This window comes from Panthera pardus, unplaced genomic scaffold (genome assembly GCF_024362965.1).
Source record: "Panthera pardus isolate Hobbes unplaced genomic scaffold, ASM2436296v1 HiC_scaffold_25, whole genome shotgun sequence".
Classification (NCBI taxonomy): domain Eukaryota; kingdom Metazoa; phylum Chordata; class Mammalia; order Carnivora; family Felidae; genus Panthera; species Panthera pardus.
In genome coordinates, this window is record NW_026526821.1 from 65,285,099 (window position 1) to 65,310,166 (window position 25,068).

Genomic DNA, 25,068 nt, shown 5'->3' on the forward strand with positions numbered 1-25,068 from the left:
TGAAAAATGTTGATGGTACCACCCTGAGTCCTCTGTGGGCTTGTTCACAGCAGAAATGAATTTTAAGTTGAATTCAAGCCCACCACAGTGACAAACATACTCTAGTTCCCGTGTCTGAAAGCCTTGCAAGACCCATGTGTAACTCACACAAGGTTTTAAGAAGCCAACACCCACCTCTTACTAACTCAGGATTAACCCTGGGGGAACCACGGGTAGCCAGGCCCTCCTGGCTCAGATACCAGCAGTGGGGGTGGCTATGCTCTGTAAGTAGGGCCAGTTACCAACAGGCAAAATAGATAGCCACCCATGAGTGGTCACGGGAGAGACACTGGGGGCTGAAGTGCATCCCACAGAAGTCACCTTCTGTTTACAGGGGAGGGGTTCCATCATAAGATAGGCTGTCCGCCAGCTGAGGGTGTCACATAACCTTAGGGTACATCGATGCCCTTTGAGGAGAGCTGAGAAGGAAAGGGTGTGACAGTGGGAGGAAGGAAAGTTGCTTTGGAACCTGACATTGGGAAGAAGTGGACAGGGCAGTGTGAGCTTCTTGGATCTTAGAGACAGACAGCCTCCTTGAGAAGGGAGAGGACAAGTGTGTGAGCCTTGCAATTTGGCGATGGCCTCAAGAAGACACGGGGTGTGTGTTTTAGAAGGCAGTGAAACGAGATACACAGAAACCCTCTAATCTCCTCATGCCAACCCCCCGCCCCGGGCATTCAGTCACAGAGGGAACCCTGGGGCTCCTTTGTCTTGGGCTAGCTCCACTAGCTCCTACCCACGTCCTGTTGACATCACAGCAAAATGCCGCCACCCCCAGAAAACAGCCGGATAGCGACCACCCCACTGGATGAGCCGGCCATACCGAGTCTAAGGGCCTTGGGGGTGTCCTGCCTGTCTTGATTCAGGAGGGAGTTGGTTCTGTCTGGTAGGAGGTGCTGGAGTGAGGCCAGGTGAGGTCACGTCATCCAGGCACCAGGGCTTAAGAAGAGCCAGGACTCCGTGGTATGTTTTCTGCATCTCCGGACTCTTCCCGCTCCCGCGGCAGGGATGAAGCTCCTCCACGGCACAGCCTGTGGTGGGAGAGCAAACCTGTACACTGCCCAGGCTGGCTCTGCTGAAGACTAGGTTGGCTCAGTCGCCCCCGTAGGGGCTGAGGATATGGCAGGTTCCCAGGCCTGGTTTCTATCCCCTCCGTAGGAATCCTCGTCCTTCCAAAGATCTCACCGAGATTGTCCAGATCCCTAGCTGGCTGCTGGCCTCTGGTCCAGTTCCCTCACAGACCTCAGGTGGCTGCTGTCCCCTCCAGGCCTTTACCTTCTCGAGAGGTTTGCTAAGCTTAGATTTCTGCTCCCTCGCGCCTGAGCCTCCCTGTCTAACCCCTGCCCTGACTCACCAGCTGTCATTAGTCTGACTGGATTGCCTGCCTTCAGGTTTAGGCCCATTTGCACTAATCCCCACCTCGGGACATTTTTCAGTGGCCTCTGCTTCAATGTGGGGATTTCGTCTCGTTCGTCCTGCCAACTCTCTTGTATTCTCCCGCCCTCACTTTCCCTTTTATATTCCTCCTGTCTACCCTCTGGCCACCCACATTTGCAACTGATTTTGCATGAGTGATGTGCCGTCAACACCAAACCAAAGACTCTGTGCCACCCTTGTATTCAAATCGATTTCTGGAGGTGGCTGGCCTCACGGCAAGGGCACACAGGGTGGGTGGCAGGCACCCCAGCAGCGGTTGGGGGGCTAGAGAAGCCAGTAAGGCTGGAGCCAAGGCCTTTGATGCTGGAAAAAAATCTCCCGGCATAGAGTTCATTCATCTGTCCCACTGGGGATTTAGTTCCAAGGTGATGGCATCATCCAGTAGCCAATAAATGTAGCACATTTTGCTTTTGTGTTACTGGTGAGCTCACCTTCTTTGGGGACCGCAGAGGGCAGAGTGATGGGTTCGGTGTGTTTGAACGGCATCATGTGCCCATGCGGATGTTGGAGGTATTTTCTCGCTCCAGGCTTCTTTTCTGGGCACTCCTCTTGCACCCAAAAAGCATTAGGCTCCGAGATTATGGCTCCCAGGGCTCCAGCGCTGGAATTGGGGGAAGCCAGTGGAGGGGGGAGAGATCTGCCTCCCCAGAAACCTAGCTATCCTCAGTGAAAGCCAAGGGCAATGAGGGAAATGCCGGCCAAGTAAACTTCTCTTTGTGTACGTGTTCTCTCTTTTCAAGTTTGCTTCAGTGTGAATGTCCCTCTTTAAGGTAAGGCCTCCTGAATGGGGAGTCTGTCCAGGTAGGTGAGCCCTCTCAGGCCCGGTGACATGGAGGCCCTTCCAACCTCATGATCTGTTTCCATCCAGTCGTCCACACTGCATGGCGGGACCCTCGAGGGAGGCCTTTCCTGCATGCTCCTGCATGACCGGGCTGTGCTGAGAGAAAACCGGGAAGTGGGTTTGAGACCCTCACAACCTCACCAACTTAGCAGCCTGAGGAGAAGCCCTGCTGAGCAGGCAAAGGCAACCCTTTCCCCTGAAGCTCGTCAACCCACCCAGGAGACCACCTGTTAGTGGGCCCCATGAAGACAGAGTCCCAGGTGACCAGCAAAGGCTGTCCTCCTCCTCCACCTAGCAGAGCAGGGACGGGACCCGGCCAGTGCCTAGAGACATCAGTGAGGACATCCCCCCAGACTGTGTCCAGGCCAGAGTGGGAGCCCTTCGTCTCCAAGAGGCTGCAAGGTCCTGCAAAGAGCCAGGACACCAGTCCGGGCCTAGAGGGCATCATGGGAAATGTCCAGGAAGCTGTTTCTGGCAGTTGGCCCAGGTAGTGACATGGCACAGTGGACCGGTACCAGCTTTGACCGCAGAGAGACTTGGGTTGGAAGAAAATTGCTGTCGTGGGTTAGCCGTGTAAGCCCGGGAGTTCACTTCATCTGCAGACCCCTGGCCTCCTTGGGCCTGAGCTCCTTATCTGTAAAATAGGGATAAAAATATCCACTCATAAAATTATGAACAGGATTAGATAAACCTGTAGATTCCCAATGAATTTTAGTTCTTCTCTCCAGCCACCATCCCCACCCAGCCTGTCAAAGCCCCTCCTTCTCCCGCTCGCGTCAGGAATCAAGAGCTAAGGAGGCAGTGCGGTGTATGGAGGCTAGGCTGTGGAATCAGAGGCGGCCAGGTTCCAACTAGCACTGCAGGATCTTGGGAGAGTTGTCTCACCTCTCCGAGTCCCTGTGAGCCGATCCGTAGAACAGGGATAGTAGTATGTACCACGTCGAATGTCTGTGAGGAGTGAAAAGCAAATCAAGTGAAGTGATTAGCACATTCCTTGGGATACAGCGGGTGCTAGGACAGAGCTAAAGCTGACAGTACTGGAGACCCCGGGGGTTTAAGACAAGGGGGCTAGAGAGGGCGCAGTTCCCGGAGAGGCCAGGGGTTCACATGAGGGATGACACCATGTGGTCGGGGAAGCTGCCATTGCAAGGCAGAGGACTAGCAAAGAGCACCATCCAGTCCCCGCAGAGAGCCTTCTGGAGTTTCATTCCGGCCCTGCCCCTGGTCTGGGATGGAAGAGCACAGGGAGACAGGAGATACGGCAAGACAGAGACTCACCCTGGCCCTAATGCCCCTTGAGGAACCCCAAGTTTCCCTGCAGGGTCTGTCCCCCTTTTACGGTGTGAGCTTGCCACCACCTTTACTTCCCCTGCCCCTGTCCTCAGTGGTCTTGTTTGCCAAGCACAGCCGTGCAGCCCAGCCCTAAAGTGCTGGCAGTCTGATGAGACCCCATGACCGTGGCCGTAGGAGCACGGAGGGTTCCCAAGTGTTTCTAAGCTAAACAGCCTCAGTGGGGCATGTTTGACTCTGCACAAGGGATTTCTCTGTCTGGGAATTCTGCTTGCAGGAGCGTTCCTATAGCCCGACCTGCACATCACTTTGGTGCTCCCACCCACTACCCTAGGGGAGGAATTTGAGCCCTGGGCTGGGCATTTCTGTAAGCTCCGAAGTTTTCATTTATAACTTCATAGCTGTTCAGTTGAGATTTGCCTTCATGGGTTCATCGAACTAGTGTATATTGAATTTAATCTCCTCCCCACCCCACTAGCACCTGAGGTAACACACACAGCCTGCCGGGGAGTGTGGGACCTACTGGGCTGTGTGTGACTGAAGGAAGGAAGGTTCTCCGGAGGAGCTGGATCTGGGCAGAGAAAGCCAAAAAGGATTAGGGACAGAGAGCTACCGGGAAGAGGCATGGCAGCAGGGGAGGGCAAGGCAGGATTCACGTCAGGTCTTTTCAGCGGGAATTTAGTGAGCATGTACTTTGTACCCTCTGTGAAGCTGTAGGGGAGAAGGCTGGTTGACGTAAGAAGAATCACCTATAGAGGCGCCTGTGTGGCTCAGTTGGTTAAGTGTCAGACTTCAGCTCAGGTCATGATCTCACATTTCGTGAGTTCAAGCCCCACATCAGGCTCTGTGCTGGCAGCTTGGAGCCTGGAGCCTTCTTCCGATTCTGTGTCTCCCTCTCTCTCTGCACCCCACCCCCCAATCATGCTCTGTGTCTTTCTGTCTCTCAAAAATAAACATTAAACAAAATTTAAAAAAAAAAGAAAGAAGAAGAATCACCTGAATGCTACCATCCTGAGGGGTTCCAGTGGCCGGAGGAGCCTCAAACATAAAGTGCTTGGGGAATACCAGGCACAGTACAAAATGCAGGACTTGACTCAGGGCAGGGGTCTTGGGGTTTGCCTCTTAAGGTTAGGGGGCAGGGAGGAAAGGTGATGTGAAGAGGAAAGCCTCCCTGGACAGGCCAGCTGGCAGGGCCTCTGTGGGCCACAGGAGCCACTGGCCACTTGCAGTCTCATAGAAGGTCCCGCCCGGGGTGGTGGTCTGGCAGCCAGGAAAAGACAGGCAGTGGTCCCAGGCTGGATAATGTGCATCGAAGTAGAAGCAGATAGAAGCTCAAACCTTCCCCAGGTGGGGGGCTCAGGCCTCCAGGCCTCCAGCCAGCATTTGCTCTCTGAGGGGTGCAGACACCAAGGGAGACTGTGCACCAAGGGGTTGGGGGTGTTCCCCACCCACACCAGCCTCCAAGGGGGCACAGCTGGCTATCAGGGAGGAAAGAAGCTCTGGAAACCCAGCTTGCATTGGGGGGTGGGGGCATTAGTGCCCTGTTTACTCCCCACTGTCTGTGCCAGGATAGTGGATGGTAACAGATTTGGATTTAGCTTAAACTCGACACTCAGACATTCTTCTGGAATTCTGGGATTTGACAAACACACATTAGGTCTGTGGCACATCATTACAGTTCCACATCAGCCTCACTCTCAGAGCGAGGTGATCCCGGCCTGCGGGACTCAGACCCCCACATTATTCTGGCCTCTTCTTTCTGGGACCTACTCCATCCCCAAAGGGGTTTTATCGGTGCACAGAGCTTGAATGTCAGGTGTGTGAGCCCCACTAGGTGTGGAAGAAGGTCAAGAATGGCAGGGACAGTGAGATATGATACTTGCCTTGAGTAGGGAGATGGGAAGATAAGCCCACAGTGGGGCTTACCAACTGCGATGACTCAGGAAATAAAGCAGACCTTGACTTGGTGCTTCAGCCAGACTTCCTCCCCACCCCTCCCGCATCTTAGCCAGTATTTGGAAACCACAGGTGGTCTTCCTGGGGGAGGCATGGCAGATTCAGGCTACAGGTACCCAGGCACCTGGGATGTGGGTGATCCACCAAAAGTTTCAGAATATAGTCACCCCAAAACATGAGATTCCAGAATTTAGCCCCCGCTTTGTATCAGAGGCAACGAGCTAAGAGGAAAACACTGGACAGGGCTGGGTGCTGGTCCGTCTGTTTTTTATATCTTTGAGACTCGGAGCAAATCACTGAATTTCTCTGCTCCCTTCCTATAAAATGAGGGACTTACATAATCCCTAAAATGTCTTACAGCCTATGAGGGCAGGGATTGGAGGTGTTTGGAAATCAATTTTATTATAATAAAATTTACATAGAATAAAATTTAACCCATTTAAAATGTGCATTTTGACGCATTTTAACAAATGGATGCACCATGTTACACCAGCACAGTGAAAGAAGATCTCTATCCCAAACTGTTCCCAGGTGCCCTGTGCCCCAAGGCAGTCCCTGATCTGCTTTCTGTCACTGGAGAGTAGATGTGTCTTCTAGAGTTTCGTGTGTGTGTGTGTGTGTGTGTGTGTGTGTGTGTGTATACACACACATATATATGGAGCCGTGTAGTGTGTGCTGTTTTGTGATTTTGTGTCTGGCTTCTTTCACTCAGCATCCATGTGTGTGAGATTTAGGAACTACATTTTCAATTTTTTACTATGGAAAACGTCAAACATGTACAGAAGTGGAGAGAATCCCCATGTGCCCATCACCCAACACCAACAACTAGCCTGCTCTGGTTAATTTGTCAGGGGAGGGATTTTTATCTGTTTTGTGCACAGCAGCATCCTCAGCAACTCCTGGCACGTAGTAGGTGTTGTAGCATATACTATGAATGAATGAATAAGTTCTATAGGTCGACAGTGTTTTTCCAGAGAATACTTCTCTCTTAGCTCCAGCTCTAAATTCTCTTGTCACCTTTTATGGCCCAAGATCTGTTCCAGTTTATGCCTCAGAATTTAGGATGATAAGATCCTGCATTGGGAAACCTGAAAGTGTTGAATGGTAGGAGAGGTGGGTGACCTCATCTTGACTTGAGAGGCATATATTCGGGTGTTTACAGTTCCCGTTTCAAAGCCAGCAGGCAGAGCAACAATAAATTCTGGGCCAAGAGAACTGATTTCTATCTAGAACATTTTCATAAATAAGGGGGGTGGTATTGGTGAGTGGAGAAACAGGGCTTTTGCCAGGACCAGATTGAAAAGTTTCTTTGGGCACCAAAAAGTCCCTGGAATTAGATAGATGTCAACCCAACAGGCGTCAACCATGACACTGCTTTGAAAAGTAGATGCTACATGAAAAAGGGCTGCACGATTAGAAGCGGAATGGGGCCAGGTTTGCCGCTGTGGGCCTCCCCACTTTCAGCTGGAGAACGCGGGCTCCTGATGCATCACCGGGCACGGGTCCTGCCGCGGCACGTCCCGCTGTGTGGGGCCAGCTCCCTGCAGAGCCCAGCTCGGGCACTCAGGCCTCGGGCGGGCCACAGCATGTAGGGCGCTGTCTCCTCCTGAGCCTTTTTATGGCTGGCTATCCACCCAGGTTTTCCGCATGTTGTCAGTTCCAGACACCCTGACTGAGTGCCCCTTTGCCCTACTTCAGGGTCTCCGCAGCAGTAGGGTGTGAAGTCAATTTAAGGAGTCAGGTGAAGAAAAAAGTGTAATAAAGACTAAGATAGGGTAGAGTAGGGTCAGGTCAAGTAGAATCAAACAGAATAGAATAAGTAGGATATCATGGGACGCCTGGGTGGCTCAGTTCGTTAAGCGTCTGACTTCGGCTCAGGCGTGATCTCACGGTCCGTGGGTTCGAGCCTTGCATCGGACTCTGTGCCGACAGCTTGGAGCCTGGAGCCTGCTTCAGATTCTGTGTCTTCCTCTCTCTTTCTGCCCCTCCCCCTCTCACACTCTGTCTCTCTCAAAAATAAATGAACATTAAAAAAAGTTTTTAAAGAATAAGTAGAATATCAGACTATAGCACAGAATGCAATCTAGGTAAACTATGGCTTGCTGAATCATTTCTTGGGCTGATGGGATGAGGTGATGTGCACTAGGTTATAGACAAAATGTCTTTCTTACTGTTGGTCATACTAAAAAGTTCTGAAGGGCTAGGCCCCTCTTCGCTCCTCATGTCTAAGAAATGACCCCATGAGCTGTAGTGGGGACGGTGGCTTCATGTACAGGGAAGATTGCAGGTGTGCATTTGTAATGCAAATAACAAGGCTATTGGTGGAAAGCTCTGAACAGCGTGCCTGTGCTGGGCTCCGTGCAGCAGCCCATCGCGCACGTGAACGCATCGATGCCTCTCAGAGGGAGGCAGGACGGCACATGTCAGGAACATGGGCCTTGGTGTTAGGACACCTGAATTCAGTCCCGGCTGCACCTTGGGCAAACTGTTTCCCAGTCTCTCCAGTGGGGTCTGTGGCGGTGCTCGCTACCCCTGGGGTGGGGGTGAGCAAGAGTGAATCAGGCAGGGGAAACGATTAGCGCAGAGCCCGGCACCTGAAAAAACCTCCATCCGTGGGCTTTAGTGAGGTTTTCATGTGCGGAAACAAGTGTGCCAGGCTCTGTACGACGACGCTAGGAATACAAGAGAGATGCCCAGTGCGTCATTATTTAGCGCTAGTTATGAGGAGTACCAGGAAAGAGAGGCACGGGACAACCGAGGGGTATGGGGGGACCAGCCTAGGCTGGGAATGGTTCCCCAGGAAAGGGAACTGATACAAGGGGTATTTCCTTTCCCACATGGCAGCACCAGACCCTGTCTTTAGTGGCAGAATGGAAGCCTTGTGGCCTCAGTAATGGTTTCAGAACTCCTTTACAGCATTTTGAGAGGGCAGTGGACTCTCCCTTATTCTCATTGCTGGTCTCAGAGGGCAGGCTCACCTTTTGAACAAAGCCGTTGCACTTTGCCATCCTCTGGGGATGCAGCAGGGTCCATTTAATTAACCGGGAGCTGGCAAGGCCCCAGCTCTGAGCCAGGAAGCGCTGGTGAGATGCCTGCCTCTCTGGGAAGCCAAGATTCACAGGCCACTTCGAGGCACCTCCAGGCTGATTATAAACTCCAGACTGAATGTCATCAAGCACCCGTGTGCACCATACAATGAGGACTTCTCCCTAGCCACGTGGCTCAAAATGACTCTTGGCTGAAATGTATGCATTATGCATTTGTCACCAAATTTTAGAATCAAATTGTCACAGCCAAAGGTGTGCATGTGGGTGGACTTTGGAAGGCCCGAAGGGTTCGAGCAGGTAGAAGTACCACCCTTCAGAGCCACACAGAAATGCCTCCTTTCCTAAAAGGAATGAAGAAATGCTGTCTGTGGAGTTAAGACTGATACAAATGACTTCACCTGGCCTTAAAAGAACCTTCTGGAAAGAGCCTCAGATACACAGTCTGTGTCCGGGGGACTTTTCCCAATCATTTTCAGAGAGTCGCTTCAGCCTTCCTGCAGAGCACTGAATACACCAGAGGGAACGCCCCGTGCTGGGGAACCCCCGCCATGGTCCAAGGGGACAATTCATGTCCTGAGAATCTTTCTTCTCTATGTGGATTACTCAGAGTTATCATACGTTGGACAGATTCAGGCTTTATTCAAAGAGAAACTTTCAAATCTGTGGTTCTTAGCAATCAAATCACCGCCCCTTCAAGAATCTGCTGCAGTGAGATGTTTCCACATGCACAACTTGCTGTACTGTACGAGGTTCACGGAAGCCCTGAAGTCCATTCCCTAGCACAAGGCTTTGCAAATTGGCCCACAGGCTGAATCCAGCCCACTGCCTCTTTTTGTGCAGCCCTCGATCTAGGAATGGTTTTTACATTTTTCTTAAATGGTTGAAGAAGAATGTTTCATGACACATGAACATTATATGAAGTTCGAATGTCAGTATCCATATGTAAAGTTCTGCGTCCATACGTAAAGCCACACTTGTGCAACTGTCTGCAGCTGCCTTTGAGCCACGACAGCAGAGTGGAGTGATTGTAACAGAGATCCTGTGGCCCACAAAACTTAAAGATTTACTGTATGGCCCTTTGGAGAAAATTTGCCACCCCTGCTTTAAGAGTGAAAATCCAGGTTAAGAGTCTTGCTTGAAATACTTTACTTAAAATAATTGAGCTGTATGCGGTGCCCCGGGGGACTCAGTTGTTTAAGTGTCTGACTCTTGGTTTTGGCTCAGGTCATGATCTCATGGTTCGTGGGTTTGAGCCCGTGTCAGGCTCTGTGCTGACGGTGCAGAGCCTGCTTGGGATTCACTCTCTTCCTCTCTCTCTCTGTCCCTCCTCTGCTCTCGCTCTCAAAATAAATAAACTTAAAAAAATAATTGAGCTGTAAAATTTAGAGGCAAAAGCGACTTTGAAAATCACCTTCATGAGCTCCCCCACTTGACCATGTTAAGCAGGGGACTCCAGGGAGTGGTGTCTTGGGCTCTCCTTTTAAAGTTCTGTGGGTTTTGGGGCACCCGGGTGGCTCAGTTGGTTAAGCATCGACTTCAGCTCAGGTCATGATCTCACTGTTTGTGAGTTCGAGCCCCACCTCAGGCTCCGTGCTGACAGCTCAGAGCCTGGAGTCTGCTTCGGATTCTGTGTCTCCCTCTCTGTCTGCCCCACCCCCACTTGTGCTCTGTCTCTCAAAAATGAATAAATGTTAAAAAAAAATTTTTTTAAATAAAATAAAAATTAGGACCCCTAATGTGAAAATGTGACTGGAGCATTTCTTGACGTTCAGAAGCCCTGGAAGCCCCGGGTCTTGTTCCTACAGGGGTCATCACTGTGTGGTGCCCACCGTGCCCCAGTCTCTAACAGCCCCAAGTTCCCCAAGCTCCCCCCCCACACACACACTCACACCCTGCTCATTACAGAGGAGAGATGACATCACAGCCAGCAGCGCTAAAAGTAAAATTTGTCTTCTTTCTTCTTCTTGTTTTTCTTATCTTGCTTTATTCTTGCAAGTTTAAAGATGGCCCACCAGGATATATAAAGGACATACTCTAAATATAATATCAGTGAAAATGAGGAAAGAAAAACAAAGGCAGGAAGACAAAAAAAAATCAGGAATGTTCTTTGTGGGAGTGTCACACATGTGGCTCTTAGCTTTTGAGAGCAGACTGTTAATTGTATAGCAGAGTGGGGGGGACGAGAAAGCACCCAGGGTGTCCAGGTGAAATAGTGACTGTTCTGTGAACCAAGATCAAGTAGAAATCGCTCTCAAGGATCATCCCAAAGACAGTGCTGTTTGTTCTAACCATATAGTTGTGATAAATATTGATGAGGAAGCCATGCTAATAATTCACATTTCTTCTATGCCATGTGCTGTTCTCACCACTTAAATGTATTATTTCACTTACTCCTTATAACGAATATACAGGGAGGGCTACCAGCATCCCCATTTTACAGATGATGAAAGTAAGGCCCAGAGAAGACCAAGTGATTTGCCCAAAGCCGCAAAGCTGGAGAGAAGTAGAAGTGAAATCCAGGCAGTCTGGCCACAGAGCTCTCGTGCTAACCTACTGAGCAGCACTGCCTCTCAGAGGCAGCACCTGGAGACACCAATATGCTTCCCAGTGAGCTCTTGGATGTCCCAGTTTATAAAGGCTAATATCAAATAAGGAAAGGAGGGCATGAAATTGAGAAGGAATGCCAATATACAGTGTGGACTTGAGAGGAAGCCAAATCCACAGCAACTACAGCCCTACATAGGCTTTTAAGCCACAAAAAGGCCTTTTGAAACTGCCAAGGAAAAGAAGGAAGAAAGGGACCCACTGCTCCTTTACACAGAGGGACCCAGTCAGGCTGCCTGTCGGGATCACTTGGGAAGCTTTAAAACATACACAGGTCTGGGCCGCACCCCTGGATGGTCCAATTAGTGAGGTGTGGGGCAAGGCCCAGTGTCCATGTGGGCGCACTGTTGGATTTTTTGTTGTTTTTTTTAAGTTTTTATTTTACTTCACCTGGGGCTCATCATGACACGTGCCCTCCTTCACCCTCACTTATCTCCCCCCTGGTAACCATCAGTTTGCTCTCTAGAGTTGAGAGTCTGTTTCTTGGTTTGCCTCCCTTTTTTCTTTTTCTTCCCCTTGTTTTGTTTCTTAAATTCCACATGTGGTATTTGTCTTTCTCTGACTGACTTATTTCACTTGCATTATACTCTCTAGTTCCATCCACGTCATTGCAAATGGCAAGATTGCATCCTTTTTATGGCTGAGTAATGTTCCAGTATGCGTGGGTGTGTGTGTGTGTATGACCTCTTCATTCATCAGTCAGTGGACACTTGGGCTGCATCCATATGTTGGCTCTTGTAAATAACCCTGCTGTAAACTTAGAGGTGCATGTATCCCTTTGAACTAGTGTTTTCTTTGGGTAAATACCCAGCAGTGATTACTGCATCACAGGGTAGTTCTATTCTTACCTTTTTGAGGACGCTCCACATTGTTTTCCAGAGCAGCCACGGCCAGTTTGGGTTCCCACCAGCAGTGCACCAGGGCTCCTTGTCCAGGTTCCCTTTGTTTCTGATGCACAGGCAGGATGGAGAACTGCTTTGTTACCAGTGACAAAAAGCAAGGCTGTTACCTTGTCTCTAACTTTTCCCCAAAGAGAAGTCTCTTAGAAGTACAAAGATTAGGGCAAAACCCAGTAAAGATTAACTGATTTCCAAGGGAGAAATAAGTCATTACAAGCCAGAAATAAGTACCAAAATAAGAAGAAATCAAAGTCACATGCAAATCAGTTGCACTTGATAAAGCTCACCTGGGGAGCTAGGACAGGCCATTCCCTGGGCCAGATCCCTGAGCAGTGACACTGAATCTCTGATGTGGGGCCAGCATCACTGTTATGTAAAGTTCCTGGCGGTCCAGTGTGCAGTCACTGGTCTAGGCCCAGGTGAACTACATGTCAGGTTACTAAAAAATCTGCTGTGCCCACTACTTGGTAATTTGGATTTCCAGAATCCAGCAGTGACACCAAGCGATGGGAGATGGGCAGACAGTCTCCCCGTATTCAAAAATAGGGAAAATGTAGATTTGGGATACTTGGAGGTAGGTGCTGTTAAAGCAATTTCTAGAAGTTTTTATGAAAAGATACTTTGTGAACACTGGGGGAAAATGGTAATCACTTGGAGCCAATTAACTTCATTTCTAGACCAATAGACCAGAGAAATGCAACAGCGTTAGGTGTCTTTATTCCAGCAAAGCAATTGAAAGTCTTTGATATCATCCTCCTGAACAAGATGGGAAATGTGACCATGCCTGGGTGCCTGGGTGGCTCAGTTGAGCACCTGACTTTGGCTCAGGTCATGATCTCGCAGTTCGGGAGTTCGAGCCCCACATCAGGATTGCTGCTGTCAGTGAAGAGCCTACTTCGGATTTTCTGTCCCCCTCTCTCTGCCCCTTTCCCACCTGTGCTCTCTCTCAAAAATAAATAAACATTTTTTAAAAAGTGACCTTGGCTGGTCAATTCACAGTGGATTTAACCATAATGCCCCCAAAGTCTGCTGGGGTGCCTGGATGTTGGCTTTGCAAGAGGGCCGTTTGTAGAGGGCAGGCCAGAAGGGTCCAAGCCTGAGCCTGCCTTACATGGTATTTTTATGCATGTCTTACTGGAGTAATGGGAGGCATGCCAGTCATATTTTAGGATGACACAGAGTCGAAGGATATAGCAGACAAGATGGATGATAGAATTAACATTATATTCCCATAGTATTTTCACGTTTACATGAGCTTTGCTTATATGCTCTCATAGAGCCCTCGGCAAGCTAGGCATATTTATTATCCCTACTTTGTTGGTAACAGACTGAGATCAGAGAAGTAAGTTACAAAATCATTATTTATGATTATCTCAACAAGCCGGAAATAAGCACCAAAGTAAGAAGAAATCAAAGTCAAATGCAAAGGATTACATCTGGATTCAAAACAATCTATTTCAGAAGATTGACATTTGTATCAGTTGCCTAGGGCTGCCCAAACAAAGTGTCCTAAACGGGGTGCCTTAGAACAACAGAAACCTATCATCTCACAGTTCTGGGGAGGAGAAGTCTTTAATCAAGCTGCCAGCAGGGCCTTAGCGCCCCCACAGCCTAGAGGTGGTGGGGAGAGTCCTCCCTTGCCTCTGTCAGCTTCAGGTGGCCCCAGACATTCCTTGGCTTGTGGCAACATCTCCGTTCTTCAGGTGACATTCTCCATGTCTCTGCACGTGGGCTTCCCTCTGTGCAGGTCTGTCACTGTTCAAACTTCCCTTTCTTGTAAGGACCCCAGTTACACTGGGTGAGGGCCCACCCTCATGACTGCATCTCACTTTGATGACATCTGCATGGACCTTATGTCCTCCAAATAAGGTCACATTCTGAGATACCAGAGCTTAGGAATTCAACATCTCTTTTTTGGGAGATGCAGTTCAACCCATAATAGGGTCACACTGGATAGGTAACACTAAGAGCATCATCGATTTATCACAGCTCCCTGAGAAATGGAACTAGGCATCGGATTAACTTGAGGGTTCCTACCAAGTAGAAGGTCATGCCACAGCACTTGGCATTGCTCAGACCAGAGTCAGGAGTGGAAAGGTCAGCTGTGGCCACTACATGCTAAGAAGGAGGTGGGTTTTAGAAAGGAGGGAGCCACTGAGGGCTCAGGGCAGGATAGGTGCCATAAAAGCTCCATGGGCGGCCGAGTGCCAGGGGAGCCCGTACATCTTGCTCTGATTTCTATAAAGAAAATCCCGAAGTGTGACCAATTCGCAGTTAACAAGATCAAGAGGGGAAGAAAGGAATGGAAGATTATGTTTGGAGCAATTTCTAGGTAAATGATAGTTAACTTGAAATTCTGTTCCAGCCCTCATTTTTGCCAGGCAAGGCATTATGCGGTTTTACATCCTTTATTTCATTTAACTTCACACGTAAGCATGGGTGCATTAACATACACACATATACGCTGTTATTTACAATGTAGGGGTATAATGAATAGATATGTGTCTACAAAGATTTGTTTAATAGAGAGCAAGCATCCTAATTATTTAAAGTCTTGCTTTTTGTTTTCAAGTATGTAAAAGAGCCAAGTGGAGCTTAGGCGAGAATTTTGACATTTCAAAGCTAGGAGGAATTTGGGGTTTGACTGCTCTGGTGAATGAAATTATTTCAAGCAAATGAATATTTGCACATCATCTGCTGTGTCCTAGGTGTCTTAAGGTATCTGAGAGGAGGCTGTGACACACATAGCATTTTAGAAGGGGCCAAATGCATGATCCAGAAAGTGCTGTGGGAGCTGGGAGGAGGGTGAGATTGGGTAAGGTGGCTGTCAGGGAACTCCGAAGAGGGAGTCGGAACCTGATGTGGGCCCAAGACCAAAAAAAGCTGGCATTTTGGAGACTGTGTGGAGACAGCATGTTTCCCCCTCCCCCATTCTGATTGTGTGCGTGGATCAGAGTGACGACAACCTGTGCTCTCGTCATGCCCGGAAGAGGTAAAGAGGTGTGGGCAGGGACCAGCGACGTAGCCACATGAAAGCCAGCCCCATGCCCCAGCTGGTGAGATTAGGGAGTTTTCTTGGTGCTTCAGAACAAAGTCATCTGTTGATCTCGTAATCAGATGAAGACAGAAGCAGAAATCGCTGGCTCTTCTGAAAGCTGGTGTTTATGACTTCAGTACAGTGAGAGAAAGAATTGCGCCAGCCAGACAGGAAGCAGGCATTCAGGCCGCCTGCCCATGTCCGTGCTGCGATCCAAGCACTACCACAGCCGGCTGATCCCCCAAGCCCTCGGCCGCCTCCGGTGATTTATAAGGCAGGCCCAGTGGCTCTGCTTCTCCGTTGCAGTTTCTCAAAAGGATCTGGAGGGACCTGTAACTGTTTCCATAACCTACCTCACTCCCCCGTTGGAGATACCAAAGGTAGGCCCTTGCCCCAGAGTCAGCCCCGGACCTCTCAAATCCCAGACCTTATCTCTCTCGGAAGGGATGCCAGAGGGAAGGGGAGTGTCATTTTCCTCTAACATTAGCCACAAGGGTTAGTGTCATAAAGTCCCCTTAGCCCATCTGTCTTTGATGGAATTTTCCCAAACCCTGGTTGAACCTGTTTGTGTTGGTCTCCTGCCAGCAATCAGGGAACCCCAGTGCCCCAAGCTGACTGCTGCTCAGAGAGGAAACCCCATGAAGTAGGCCTAAGTCTGCCTGTATCTCTGGGCTGCCCCGCACTAGACCCCTCACAGATCAGACCTCAGCCGTCTCGCCACGTCACCTGGGATTCCCCGACGTGAAAAGCCCATCTGGTAGAACAGCTGCCAGTGGTCCTGAAGCCAGAGCACTTACCTGGCTCTGGATACAGTAGAAGCAAGAGCAGTGCATTCACTCATTTCTCAGCAGCTATTTATTGAGCACTCACTGTGTGCCAGGCAGTGCACTAGGATGGGGATGGGATGTGAGTTCAACCCAGTCCCCATCCCCAACAAACTCACAGATTAGTGGAAAGGAGGAGGATGCGTGTGATCAGGGCTGTGATAAGGCAGGAGAGGGCTCCTGGGTGGCGCAGTGGGTTGAGCATCTGACTCTTGGTTTCTGCTCAGGTCGTGATCCCAGGGTCGTGGGATTCAGACCTGTGTCAGGCTCCGTGCTGAGCGTGGAGCCTGCTTAGGATTCTATCTCTCCCTCTGCCCTTCTTTTCTGCTTTAGTGCACTCGCTCACTCTCTTGCTCTCTTTCATAAAAAAAAAAAAAGAGAGAGAGAGAGAGAGATGATGGAGCACCCATAAGAGGGGTGGAAGGACAGGAAGGCTGCTTGAAGGAAGGCCATCTAAGCCTGGTTGGGAAGGGTGAGCAATTCAGCTGGGTGATGAGGACATGGGACAGAGGCAGGGGTGGGAGAGGGGGTTCCAGGCACAGGCTTGGAGTCAGGGGAAGCCAGTGAGTCCAGAGAACCTCATGGTCCAGCAGGGCCCAGAAGCAGTGGGGAGCTATGCGGGGATAAGACCCTGAAGGGCCTTAGAAATAGAGGACTGTAAGACCCTGGGACTTTTCCCAAGGGCAGTCAGGTGCCATTGGAAGAATCTCAATCTCTGGACAAAGCACTGGGATGTTCAGGTAGACCCTAGCTCTGCACTCATTCAGCATTTGGAGGCATACAGATAAATGTAAGACTCAGTCCCTCCTTCGAGAAGCTCATGACACCAATGGGCAGGTCACACAAACTGTGTTGGGTAGCAACCAAGCTGTCTATGATGTGTGCCCATGGCACACAGGTGCTAAGACTTGGAGGTGCATTTATTGGGTGCCCATTACATGTTGGAGTCTGCACTGAGGCACCTAACATCTGATGTCTCATTGAGTCCTCAAGGCAATCTATAGAGTGCCTGTCACTACCCCCATTTTACAGATGAAAAAACTAAATCTCAGAGAGTGACCTCACAGTGTCATATAGCCAGGAAGGGGCAGTACCAAGATAAGAGGTCAGCTAGTGCTCTCTGTCCTCCTCCGTGTCGCCCCGCTAAGTGTGGGACAAGCATGTAGGATGGGCTTCATGAAGGAGATAAAGACTGAAGAGGTCCCAGGGTCACCTCTCAGGCTCCACACTGTGGGCTAAGAGTATAACATTTAGACTCTAGGGGAGGCATATGGGAAGACTGAGGATCTAGGTCAACGGGGAATGTCTCTGGGGGGTTGTCCATCTGAACCTTGGAATTGAGTCGTATGCTCGCTCACAGGGAGGCCTCAGCTTTTCAAAGAATAAAATCGGTGAATAAAGGATATAATGCCCAATCCCCTCCACATTGAGGATGCTATGCTGTCTACATGCTATTAATAGGGAGTGGTGTTTCCCAGAGATATTTGCTTTGGAAAACTTCTCAAGTCTCTAAGGTTAATGGTCAGGAATTGCACATAGTGGGGATCTTGGCTTCTTGAATTGGAAATGAGTAACTGACATGCATTCAAAATGTTTCCAAGGAGGGGCGCCTGGGTGGCTCAGTCAGCTAAGCGTCCGACTTCAGCTCAGGTCACGATCTCGCGGTCCATGAGTTCGAGCCCCACATCGGGCTCTGTGCTGACAGCCTGGAGCCCTTTTCGGATTCTGTGTCTCCCTCTCTCTGACCCTCCCCCGCTCATGCTCTGTCTCTCTCTGTCTCAAAAATAAATAAACATTAAAAAAAAAAATTAAAAAAAAATGTTTCCAAGGAAACCAGGGCCTGGGCCAGTTTGGATAAGGGGGCGGACAAGGCAAGTATGTCTTTCTCTAGAGTTCTTAAAGAATGGCACCGTCACTGAAATGCCACCCATGATTCTGTGACCCCTGGAGAGCCCAGAGCTGACTTGGTGGTGCCCCAAAATAGCATGAAATGGAGCTAGAGGTCCTCTGGGAAGGACATCCCTTGCTGTGCTGACCGAACCTGGTTGCCTGGTACACAGTCAGTGAGTGATGAAATTCAGACGTCCTGTGGAATCTAGCTCCGTCACTACGCTCAGCCGACCTCAGGCAATGAAGCCAGTTTCCATGGACACTAATGACTGAAAAGGTGAAGCACAAACAAGTAAGCAGACAGGGAAGGCCAGTGCCCGAACAGTTCCAGATTTTTCAACGTTCCTCATCTCAAGGGCAACACACACATCCTTCGGGTCCTGTTTCCATCCCTTGGATTTTCTGTATCTCTCTTCTGTCTCCCTTCTGAGGTCTCCGAGACCCACTCAACTATGCAGCTCAAGCCCAGAGAAAAGACACGAAGCAGGACTGATGTGGCCGAAAGATCCAGTCATCCCTGCTGTGTGCTATCCTCCTGATTCTGATCTCAGCCTGGGATGGTCTGAACACATGCCCCCTCCCCCCAGCCTAGCTCGCCCAGTACAGGTTACCCACTCTCGCCCCGACCCACAGCTTCTCCTGCCACACTCACCCACTGGCAAGCCCTTCTGGCTCCAGGCCTAGCAGTCTGGCCTGAATGTCTCCGGGTGGACTTTGATCCTTGCCATGTCTTTCCATTTCTCCAGTGTCCAGCTTTCTAGACATTCTATGCAAGCAGCATCATGCAGGGATCTGGATTTGAATCCAACGCTGCTCTTAAGTAGTTGGGTGACCCTGGTCACCAAATCTCTTTGAGCCACAGTGTCTCCATCTGTAAAATCAGGGTAATAGTATCTGCCTGTTCTAAGGATCAAATAAGGAAACAAATGGGCAGGTGCTTTATAAACTATAAAACCACAGTTCCCAAACCATGTCCTGCAGAACTCTGCATCTGAGACGGATGTTAAGCTATTCAGGAAAGGGGTGCCTGAGGTGGGGTGGGGGGGCCTCAGTCGGTTTCACTCTTGATTTCGTCTCCAGTCATGATCTCATGGTTCATGGGATTGAGACTCGAGTCAGGCTCTGTGCTGACAGCACAGAATCTGCTTGGGATTTTCTCTCTCTGTCTCTCTCTCTGTCTCTCTCTCTCTCTCTCTCTCTCTCTCTCTCTCTCTTTCTTTCTGCCCTTCCCCTGCACATGTGCACTCTCTCTCTCTCTCAAAATAATTAAATTTTTAAAAAAAGCTATTCAGGAAAAAAGAAAGTTTCACGTCAAGTTTGAGGAAGGCTGTTCTAAACAAAGTGAACCAGGTTTCTTGACCCTATGACATCTCAGAGCCTTTAATTTGCCACTGTATGTGGCAAACGTCCAAGAGCAGGGTGCAAAAATAGCTTTGTCTCTAAACCACCTTTTTCATAGAGTATTATTAACATCTTTTAGGTTACTAGTTTCCACAGAACAAAGCTTATATTAATTAATATTCCTCCTACAAATAATAATGCTAATCTTTCCACAAGATTTATTCCATCATCCAGGTCACTAATCCTGGGTAACACCAGTTAATCAGCACCTGAAAGGGTATTGCTGGAGCTCCTTCAATCCTCTGGGCATTTTGCCATGTAGTGCAGGGCGAGGGGGGCGGGCGTTGAAGGCCTCCGCAGTCGGACTCACCCTGCCTCCCTCCATCCCCATGCTGGACTCCACCCCGGGCAACTCGGGGAACCCTGTTCTACATCTTCCGTGTTCCCACCTCCCCACCCGCCATCTTTGTCCCACCTCTCCCTGCCGAGGTGACTTCTTCCCCTCTCTGCCAACACGACCGTAATTCATTCTTCAGGTCCCAGCCAAGTCCCGACTTCTCCACGGAAGTTTTTCTAACTATCGCAGTGTGTGTTCTAGACAGTAGTACTGGCTCCCAGATCAACTGGAAGTCCCGAAAGGCAGAGAGAATATTATTTACACTTCCATGTTTTTCTCCAAAAGCCAGGATTTGTTTGTTTGCTGCTCTCCATCCCCCATGGACCATAAGCCCTATTTCGGGAACTTGAGCCTCTAACTGGGTATGGGTCCTTCGGGGCTGGGGAGTCAGTGCAGTGGTGGGTTCTTCCACATGGCCATTCATTCAGTAGATGCTTATTGTAGGGAACCCAAGGTTGAGTAAGACAAGGCCCCTGCCTTTAAGGAGCTCTTGGGCAAGGCAAATAGCCACAACTCGTTGCAAGTCAGCATGTCGAGTATAATCATGGAAAGAATGTAGGAGCACAAAATAGGGTTCGTGGTGGATGCAGGTAGGGATCAAGGCAGGCTTCCCAGAAGACGGTCCCCTGCCCCCACTCTACTCATCCTCCTACTTAGAAGAGGTCATAAGGAGCAGACCTGGCAAGGTTATGGAGGTCTACCTAGAGACAAGAAAGACCACTGGAGACTCCATGGGAGAGAGATTCAAGTTTGTTCCCCGGGTCACAGGGACAGAGGTCTTGATGGAGCCAGAGGGTTAGATTAGCAGGGGGAGTACGGGATGAGAGCTATGCATCCCACGCTCCCAAACACGCGTGCTCCACCCCCACACGGCAGTCTGTGGGAATCCCACTTCCCTGCTTTTCCATCATACCCTCTCACCCCTTCTTCCCTCTCACCTGGACTCATTCTTCCTTTCCAAGTCCTCTGCCACCTCCTGGTCCTGGGGCCATCCGTCGTGACCTCATTGGAGCAGCCCCGTGTCTTCTCTCAGTAGCTAGAGGCCTGCTTTGGTGAGAGGCTGGTCGGTGTGATGCCCACTCCCTGTGGGGGGGCCCCGGGAGGAAGGTCAGCCTGGAGTCAGTGCTTTCTCTTTTCTTCTCACAGAAAACCAAAAGAGACGTCAATAACTTTGACCAAGACTTTACCCGGGAAGAGCCTGTCCTCACGCTCGTGGATGAAGCAATCGTGAAGCAGATCAACCAGGAGGAATTCAAAGGCTTCTCCTACTTTGGCGAAGACCTGATGCCCTGAGAAGCTGTTCCAGGTGGAGTTTGGTGACGCTGCAGGAAAGGGTGCCAAGAAGAGTCCTATTTCTGGAGGCTCAGAAGGCCTTGAACTGCCTGTCCTGTTCTCCAGAGCCCCAGTCCCTCGTCTACCCTCTATTTATTGTGTTCCCTCACCCCAGGCGGGCTCCTCCCTCTTCCACCTGGGGACCAGAAGGCACTCTTGGTTCTTGTCTCACCAGTGATGCAGAATCGCATGGGGTCAGCGGTCGGCTGGACACACTGCGTGTTTGGTCTGTTGGCAAGCCCGTTTCCACTCCTCAGGGGCTCCTGGCAGCGAGGCAGCTTCGGTTCTTTTACTTCAAAGAGCAACAAGAAAAGCAAACAAGAAGGGTCTGGCCATGCTATTGGACATAGGGGCCCAATCACTCTCACTTCTGAGAGCCTCGGTTCTGAGGCTCCCACTTTTGAGAGCCTGCCACCCTCAGCCCTTCTGTCCAGGAGAGACAGGTGCTTCTTCGGCATGGGGGTGGGTGCCCTCGAGGCGCGTTGTGGTGGAGGCACACCACGAGATGCATGGGTTGGCTGCCCGTGTTCGGCAGAATGGCCAACACTGGCTTGCTTCGGTTGTAGCTCTTGGGCATGCCAAAGTTGTAAGAGCATGTGTCTCGTGAAAGAAATCACTCTTTGTAGAAAAAGAAATCGGATTTTGAACTCGGTTAACATTTGAAGAATATATCACCAAATTGGCTTTCTAATCGGCCAAAAGATATAAATTCCAGTATTAACGCAGGTAGATATTAAAGGGCTATTATCAATGAGAAACCAACTGTCCAGGGTTTAGGCTGTTAGCGTTTTTGTGGTTTGTGGCACACGGGAGCTGGATGAATTGAGAGAGAAGAAAACAAGTAATGCTCATTCTTCAAATTCTGCCTGAACACAGAGGCCACCGCAGCAATGGCCAAGACCCTGAGGTTCTAGGAAAACTCACTCCCAAATTCTCTTTCCAGTTTCGTTCTGAGTTCCCAGCATACGCTCTATTTATTTCCTGCAACAGTGTGTTACTTTTGCGCACTTCTACGAAGAATTGGTAGTACTGCTGTGTTGTGGTTTTTAAGACATTAAACATGTAAAGTTAAATATGAAATATCTGCTCTCGGAGCAAGCCGAATGAGGCTGAACGTGGGTTATGCGGAGGGAATCCAGAGACGGAACAGCAACTTATCTGCAAACTGCCAATGTGGCGAGACGTGCTCGGAGTTTTGTTTCTGTGCGACATGCAAATGGCAACTCGCGTGGGACCCTATTTCATGGATGTGATGTTACCTCCTGTAGATATGCTAACAGCGTTACATTCTTTGATTTCCAAGGGTTCTCTGTGGCTTTGTGTATATGTTTCCCGGAGGTTATTTGATTATCTATTTTACCGAACTGATTTTAGCAGGGAATGGAATCCATTCCAACTGTTGCACGCGGATTTCCCGGCTGCCCCTAAATATAGATACGTGTGAGTGGCAAAGTGGCACCAATGAAGCTTTTTGCCTTTTGTACATTTGCGATTTTTGTATATAGTGTTTGCTGCAAGGCCTGTGGAATTAATTCATTGAACTTAGAGGTATCAACTGCTGCATGTTCAGGCATATTATAAAACTTTAGTCTATGAAAGAATAATTACAATAATGTCCAGGTGCAATACTCTGTACGCGTATTGGTTCAAGTTACCGAGAGATAAGGTGTGTTTCTTTTTTGAGGATGGGGAGGAGTCTTTTGTATTGTTTATTTCATTTTGGTTTATTTCAAAAGACGTAAACATATAGTAAGCTACACTAAATCTCACATACAGTTCTCCTGTGCTCTATTATGCCCCAAGAGGGATGGGGAAGCGAAAGGAATGTTTTCGATGGTGGTTTCGAAGCTTGGACGGTGACCAGCTCGAGCCCATAGAAGGTTGGTGTCCATATTTGCATCTGGTTGGCCATAGCCTTTGTTATTACTAAGGATGACATTCAGTTTCCTTTTGTCTTTATTTTTTAAAAACTCAGGTGTAGTTATGATCCGTTCTTATGAGACTTAGAAATACTATCACTCTATCAGTTTGTGTGTTTGGCGTACCAGTGAAGTGAAGAAGAACAGATTAACTTAATTTCTCTTCGGTAACTTGACATACTGGGGGAGAGAGAGACTATCTTCCGGAATTGAGTACAAGCACAGAAACATCTTCACGGTGGCATCATCTCAGTTTTTAAGAAGACGTGACAATACTGCCCATCATACTCCTGCATCACTACTGCTCTGTTTCTCCTCTGCTTCCTTCACCACGATGAACCTGGAACAGCCAAGCAAGCTCTACCTGCAAGATGAGCGGCCTGCTTCAAGGCCCCGGTGGCGTTCCCATGTCAGCAGGGCTCGGGCCCTTCCTACAGGACAACTGGCATTTTGGCTGCAGAGTCAAATAATACATTCCACCCGGCAGCTCCAGGCAGTCATTCGCGGGGTGCCTGGCCCAGAGATGCCCCCTTCCAGCACCGAAGCTGGGCTGGCTGGGATGCCTCCTGCTTGGGGCCGGAGCTGATCAGTTCTCTCACAGGCGGGTTCAAATCCCATGTCGTCTATAGAAAAAAGCTTGTGTGTTCCTCGAGTATTCACTGTTTCATTTCAATTTTCACAAGGCTTAGGAAGCGGACACACTATTACATTTCTTTCTAATCTATCCAGCTCTTGAGTGCAAAAAAAAAATGCCAAAAAATATATGAAGGATAGCTGTTCTCCTGTGTTCTCTCATTATGGACTTTGTGAAGTGGAAACATCATTTTTTCCTCCAAAGGTGAAAAAAATGCATTCTTGCTTTAAAAAAAAAAAAGAAGGCTAAAAAATTACCTCTTTTTAAATTATGTGCAAAATAATTCTGGCTAAATATAAAATGTACTCAATTTTAGGGGTTTTTTTGTATTGTGATGCTTTATTTGTACATTTTTTTCCTTTCTGGATGTAATTTTAATCTCTTGCCATTCATTAGTGTTATTTCATTGTAAACATTATTGTGCCAAATGTACTGTATTCAAAAGGATGTGAATGTGTATTGTTTCAGAACCTAATAAATACAATGGCGTTAAATCTTATTTCTCGGCTCCAATGAGCATTTCTTTATCTTCTTTGGGAGTGGCAGCGTGGCACCAATGAAGCTTTGTGCCTTTTGTACATTAGGGATTCCAAATTCCGAAACCTAGGCACGGTTTCGGCTTTCCCCTTCCCTTTGAAGCTGCACAAAGGAGGGGTGCCTGGGTGGCTCAGTCAGTTCAGTGTCTGACTTCGACTCAGGTCATGATCTTGCGGTTTGTGGGTTCGAACCCTGCACCCGGCTCTGTGCTAACAGCTCAGAGCCTGGAGCCTACTTTGGATTCTGTGTCTCCCTCTCTCTCTCTGCCCCCTCCCCGCTTTCTCTCTCTCTCTCTCTCTCTCTCTCTCTCTCTCTCTCTCTCTCTCTCAAAAATAAATAAACATTAAAAAAGAGAGAAGAATATGCACAAAGGATGCAAATGGCCGTACTGGCTCACCCCAGCCTCGCCTCTGTGCTTCTGGGACTACCACCATCGAGATGGAGGGGGCCTGAGTAGATCAGATGTGGCTCTGGGCTGTCTGGGCGCAGAGCGAAAGCACGCAGTCGGCCTGGGAGTGCTGGAATTTGGACAAGCAAAGCAGGCAGCACCCTCATTCTTATCTTTCTAGCAAAGCAAACACCGAATGAATCTTCTTGAAGCCAGTGCCCATTCAAGCCTCGTCAGGACTCAGGTTCTGGCCAGTCGCTCAGAACTTCAGGCTTTTGGAGTCCAGGAAACTCCTTCAAGACTGGGGCCCCTTGCAGGCTGGTCCTGGAGCACGACTGGTCACTGGGGCTCTGAGCTTTAGTGCGTGCCCACCGCCCCTGCTCGGCCAATGTTCGTGGCTACCATGGTGGCTCCTGGGCTCTCCGGTTCCTCCTTTGTTCTGGAGTGTTCCTTTTTGGCCACTCCATTCATGTCACGCTGCTGGTTCTGCAAGGCTCCTCCTCATCCTTCTCTGACACAGATTTTTCAAGAATATTTGAAACTCCTAAGTACGCCCTGGAGTATACCACAACTTTCAATTAGCCACAACTTTGTCTTCCTTCCAAGTTGTGGAAATAATTGCAGTTTTACCATCTGTCATCCTCAGGGGTAAGGGT

General features: G+C 49.2%; 1 protein-coding gene across 2 annotated transcripts in view; it reads left to right on the forward strand.

The window, feature by feature from the left end:
* The window catches only part of PRKCE (protein kinase C epsilon), a 497,287-nt gene extending 473,301 nt beyond the window's left edge, over positions 1 to 23,986 (forward strand). The window contains exon 15 of one of the 2 annotated variants that reach the window (XM_019469523.2): positions 2,217 to 2,246. In XM_019469523.2, coding sequence (XP_019325068.1) covers positions 2,217 to 2,231 — 15 coding nt within the window. In that variant the 3' untranslated portion in view covers positions 2,232 to 2,246. Of the gene's footprint in view, positions 1 to 2,216; positions 2,247 to 20,748 lie in introns of those variants that run through there. The other variant, XM_019469455.2, reaches the window with a different exon arrangement.
* Positions 23,987 to 25,068: the final 1,082 nt, after the last annotated feature.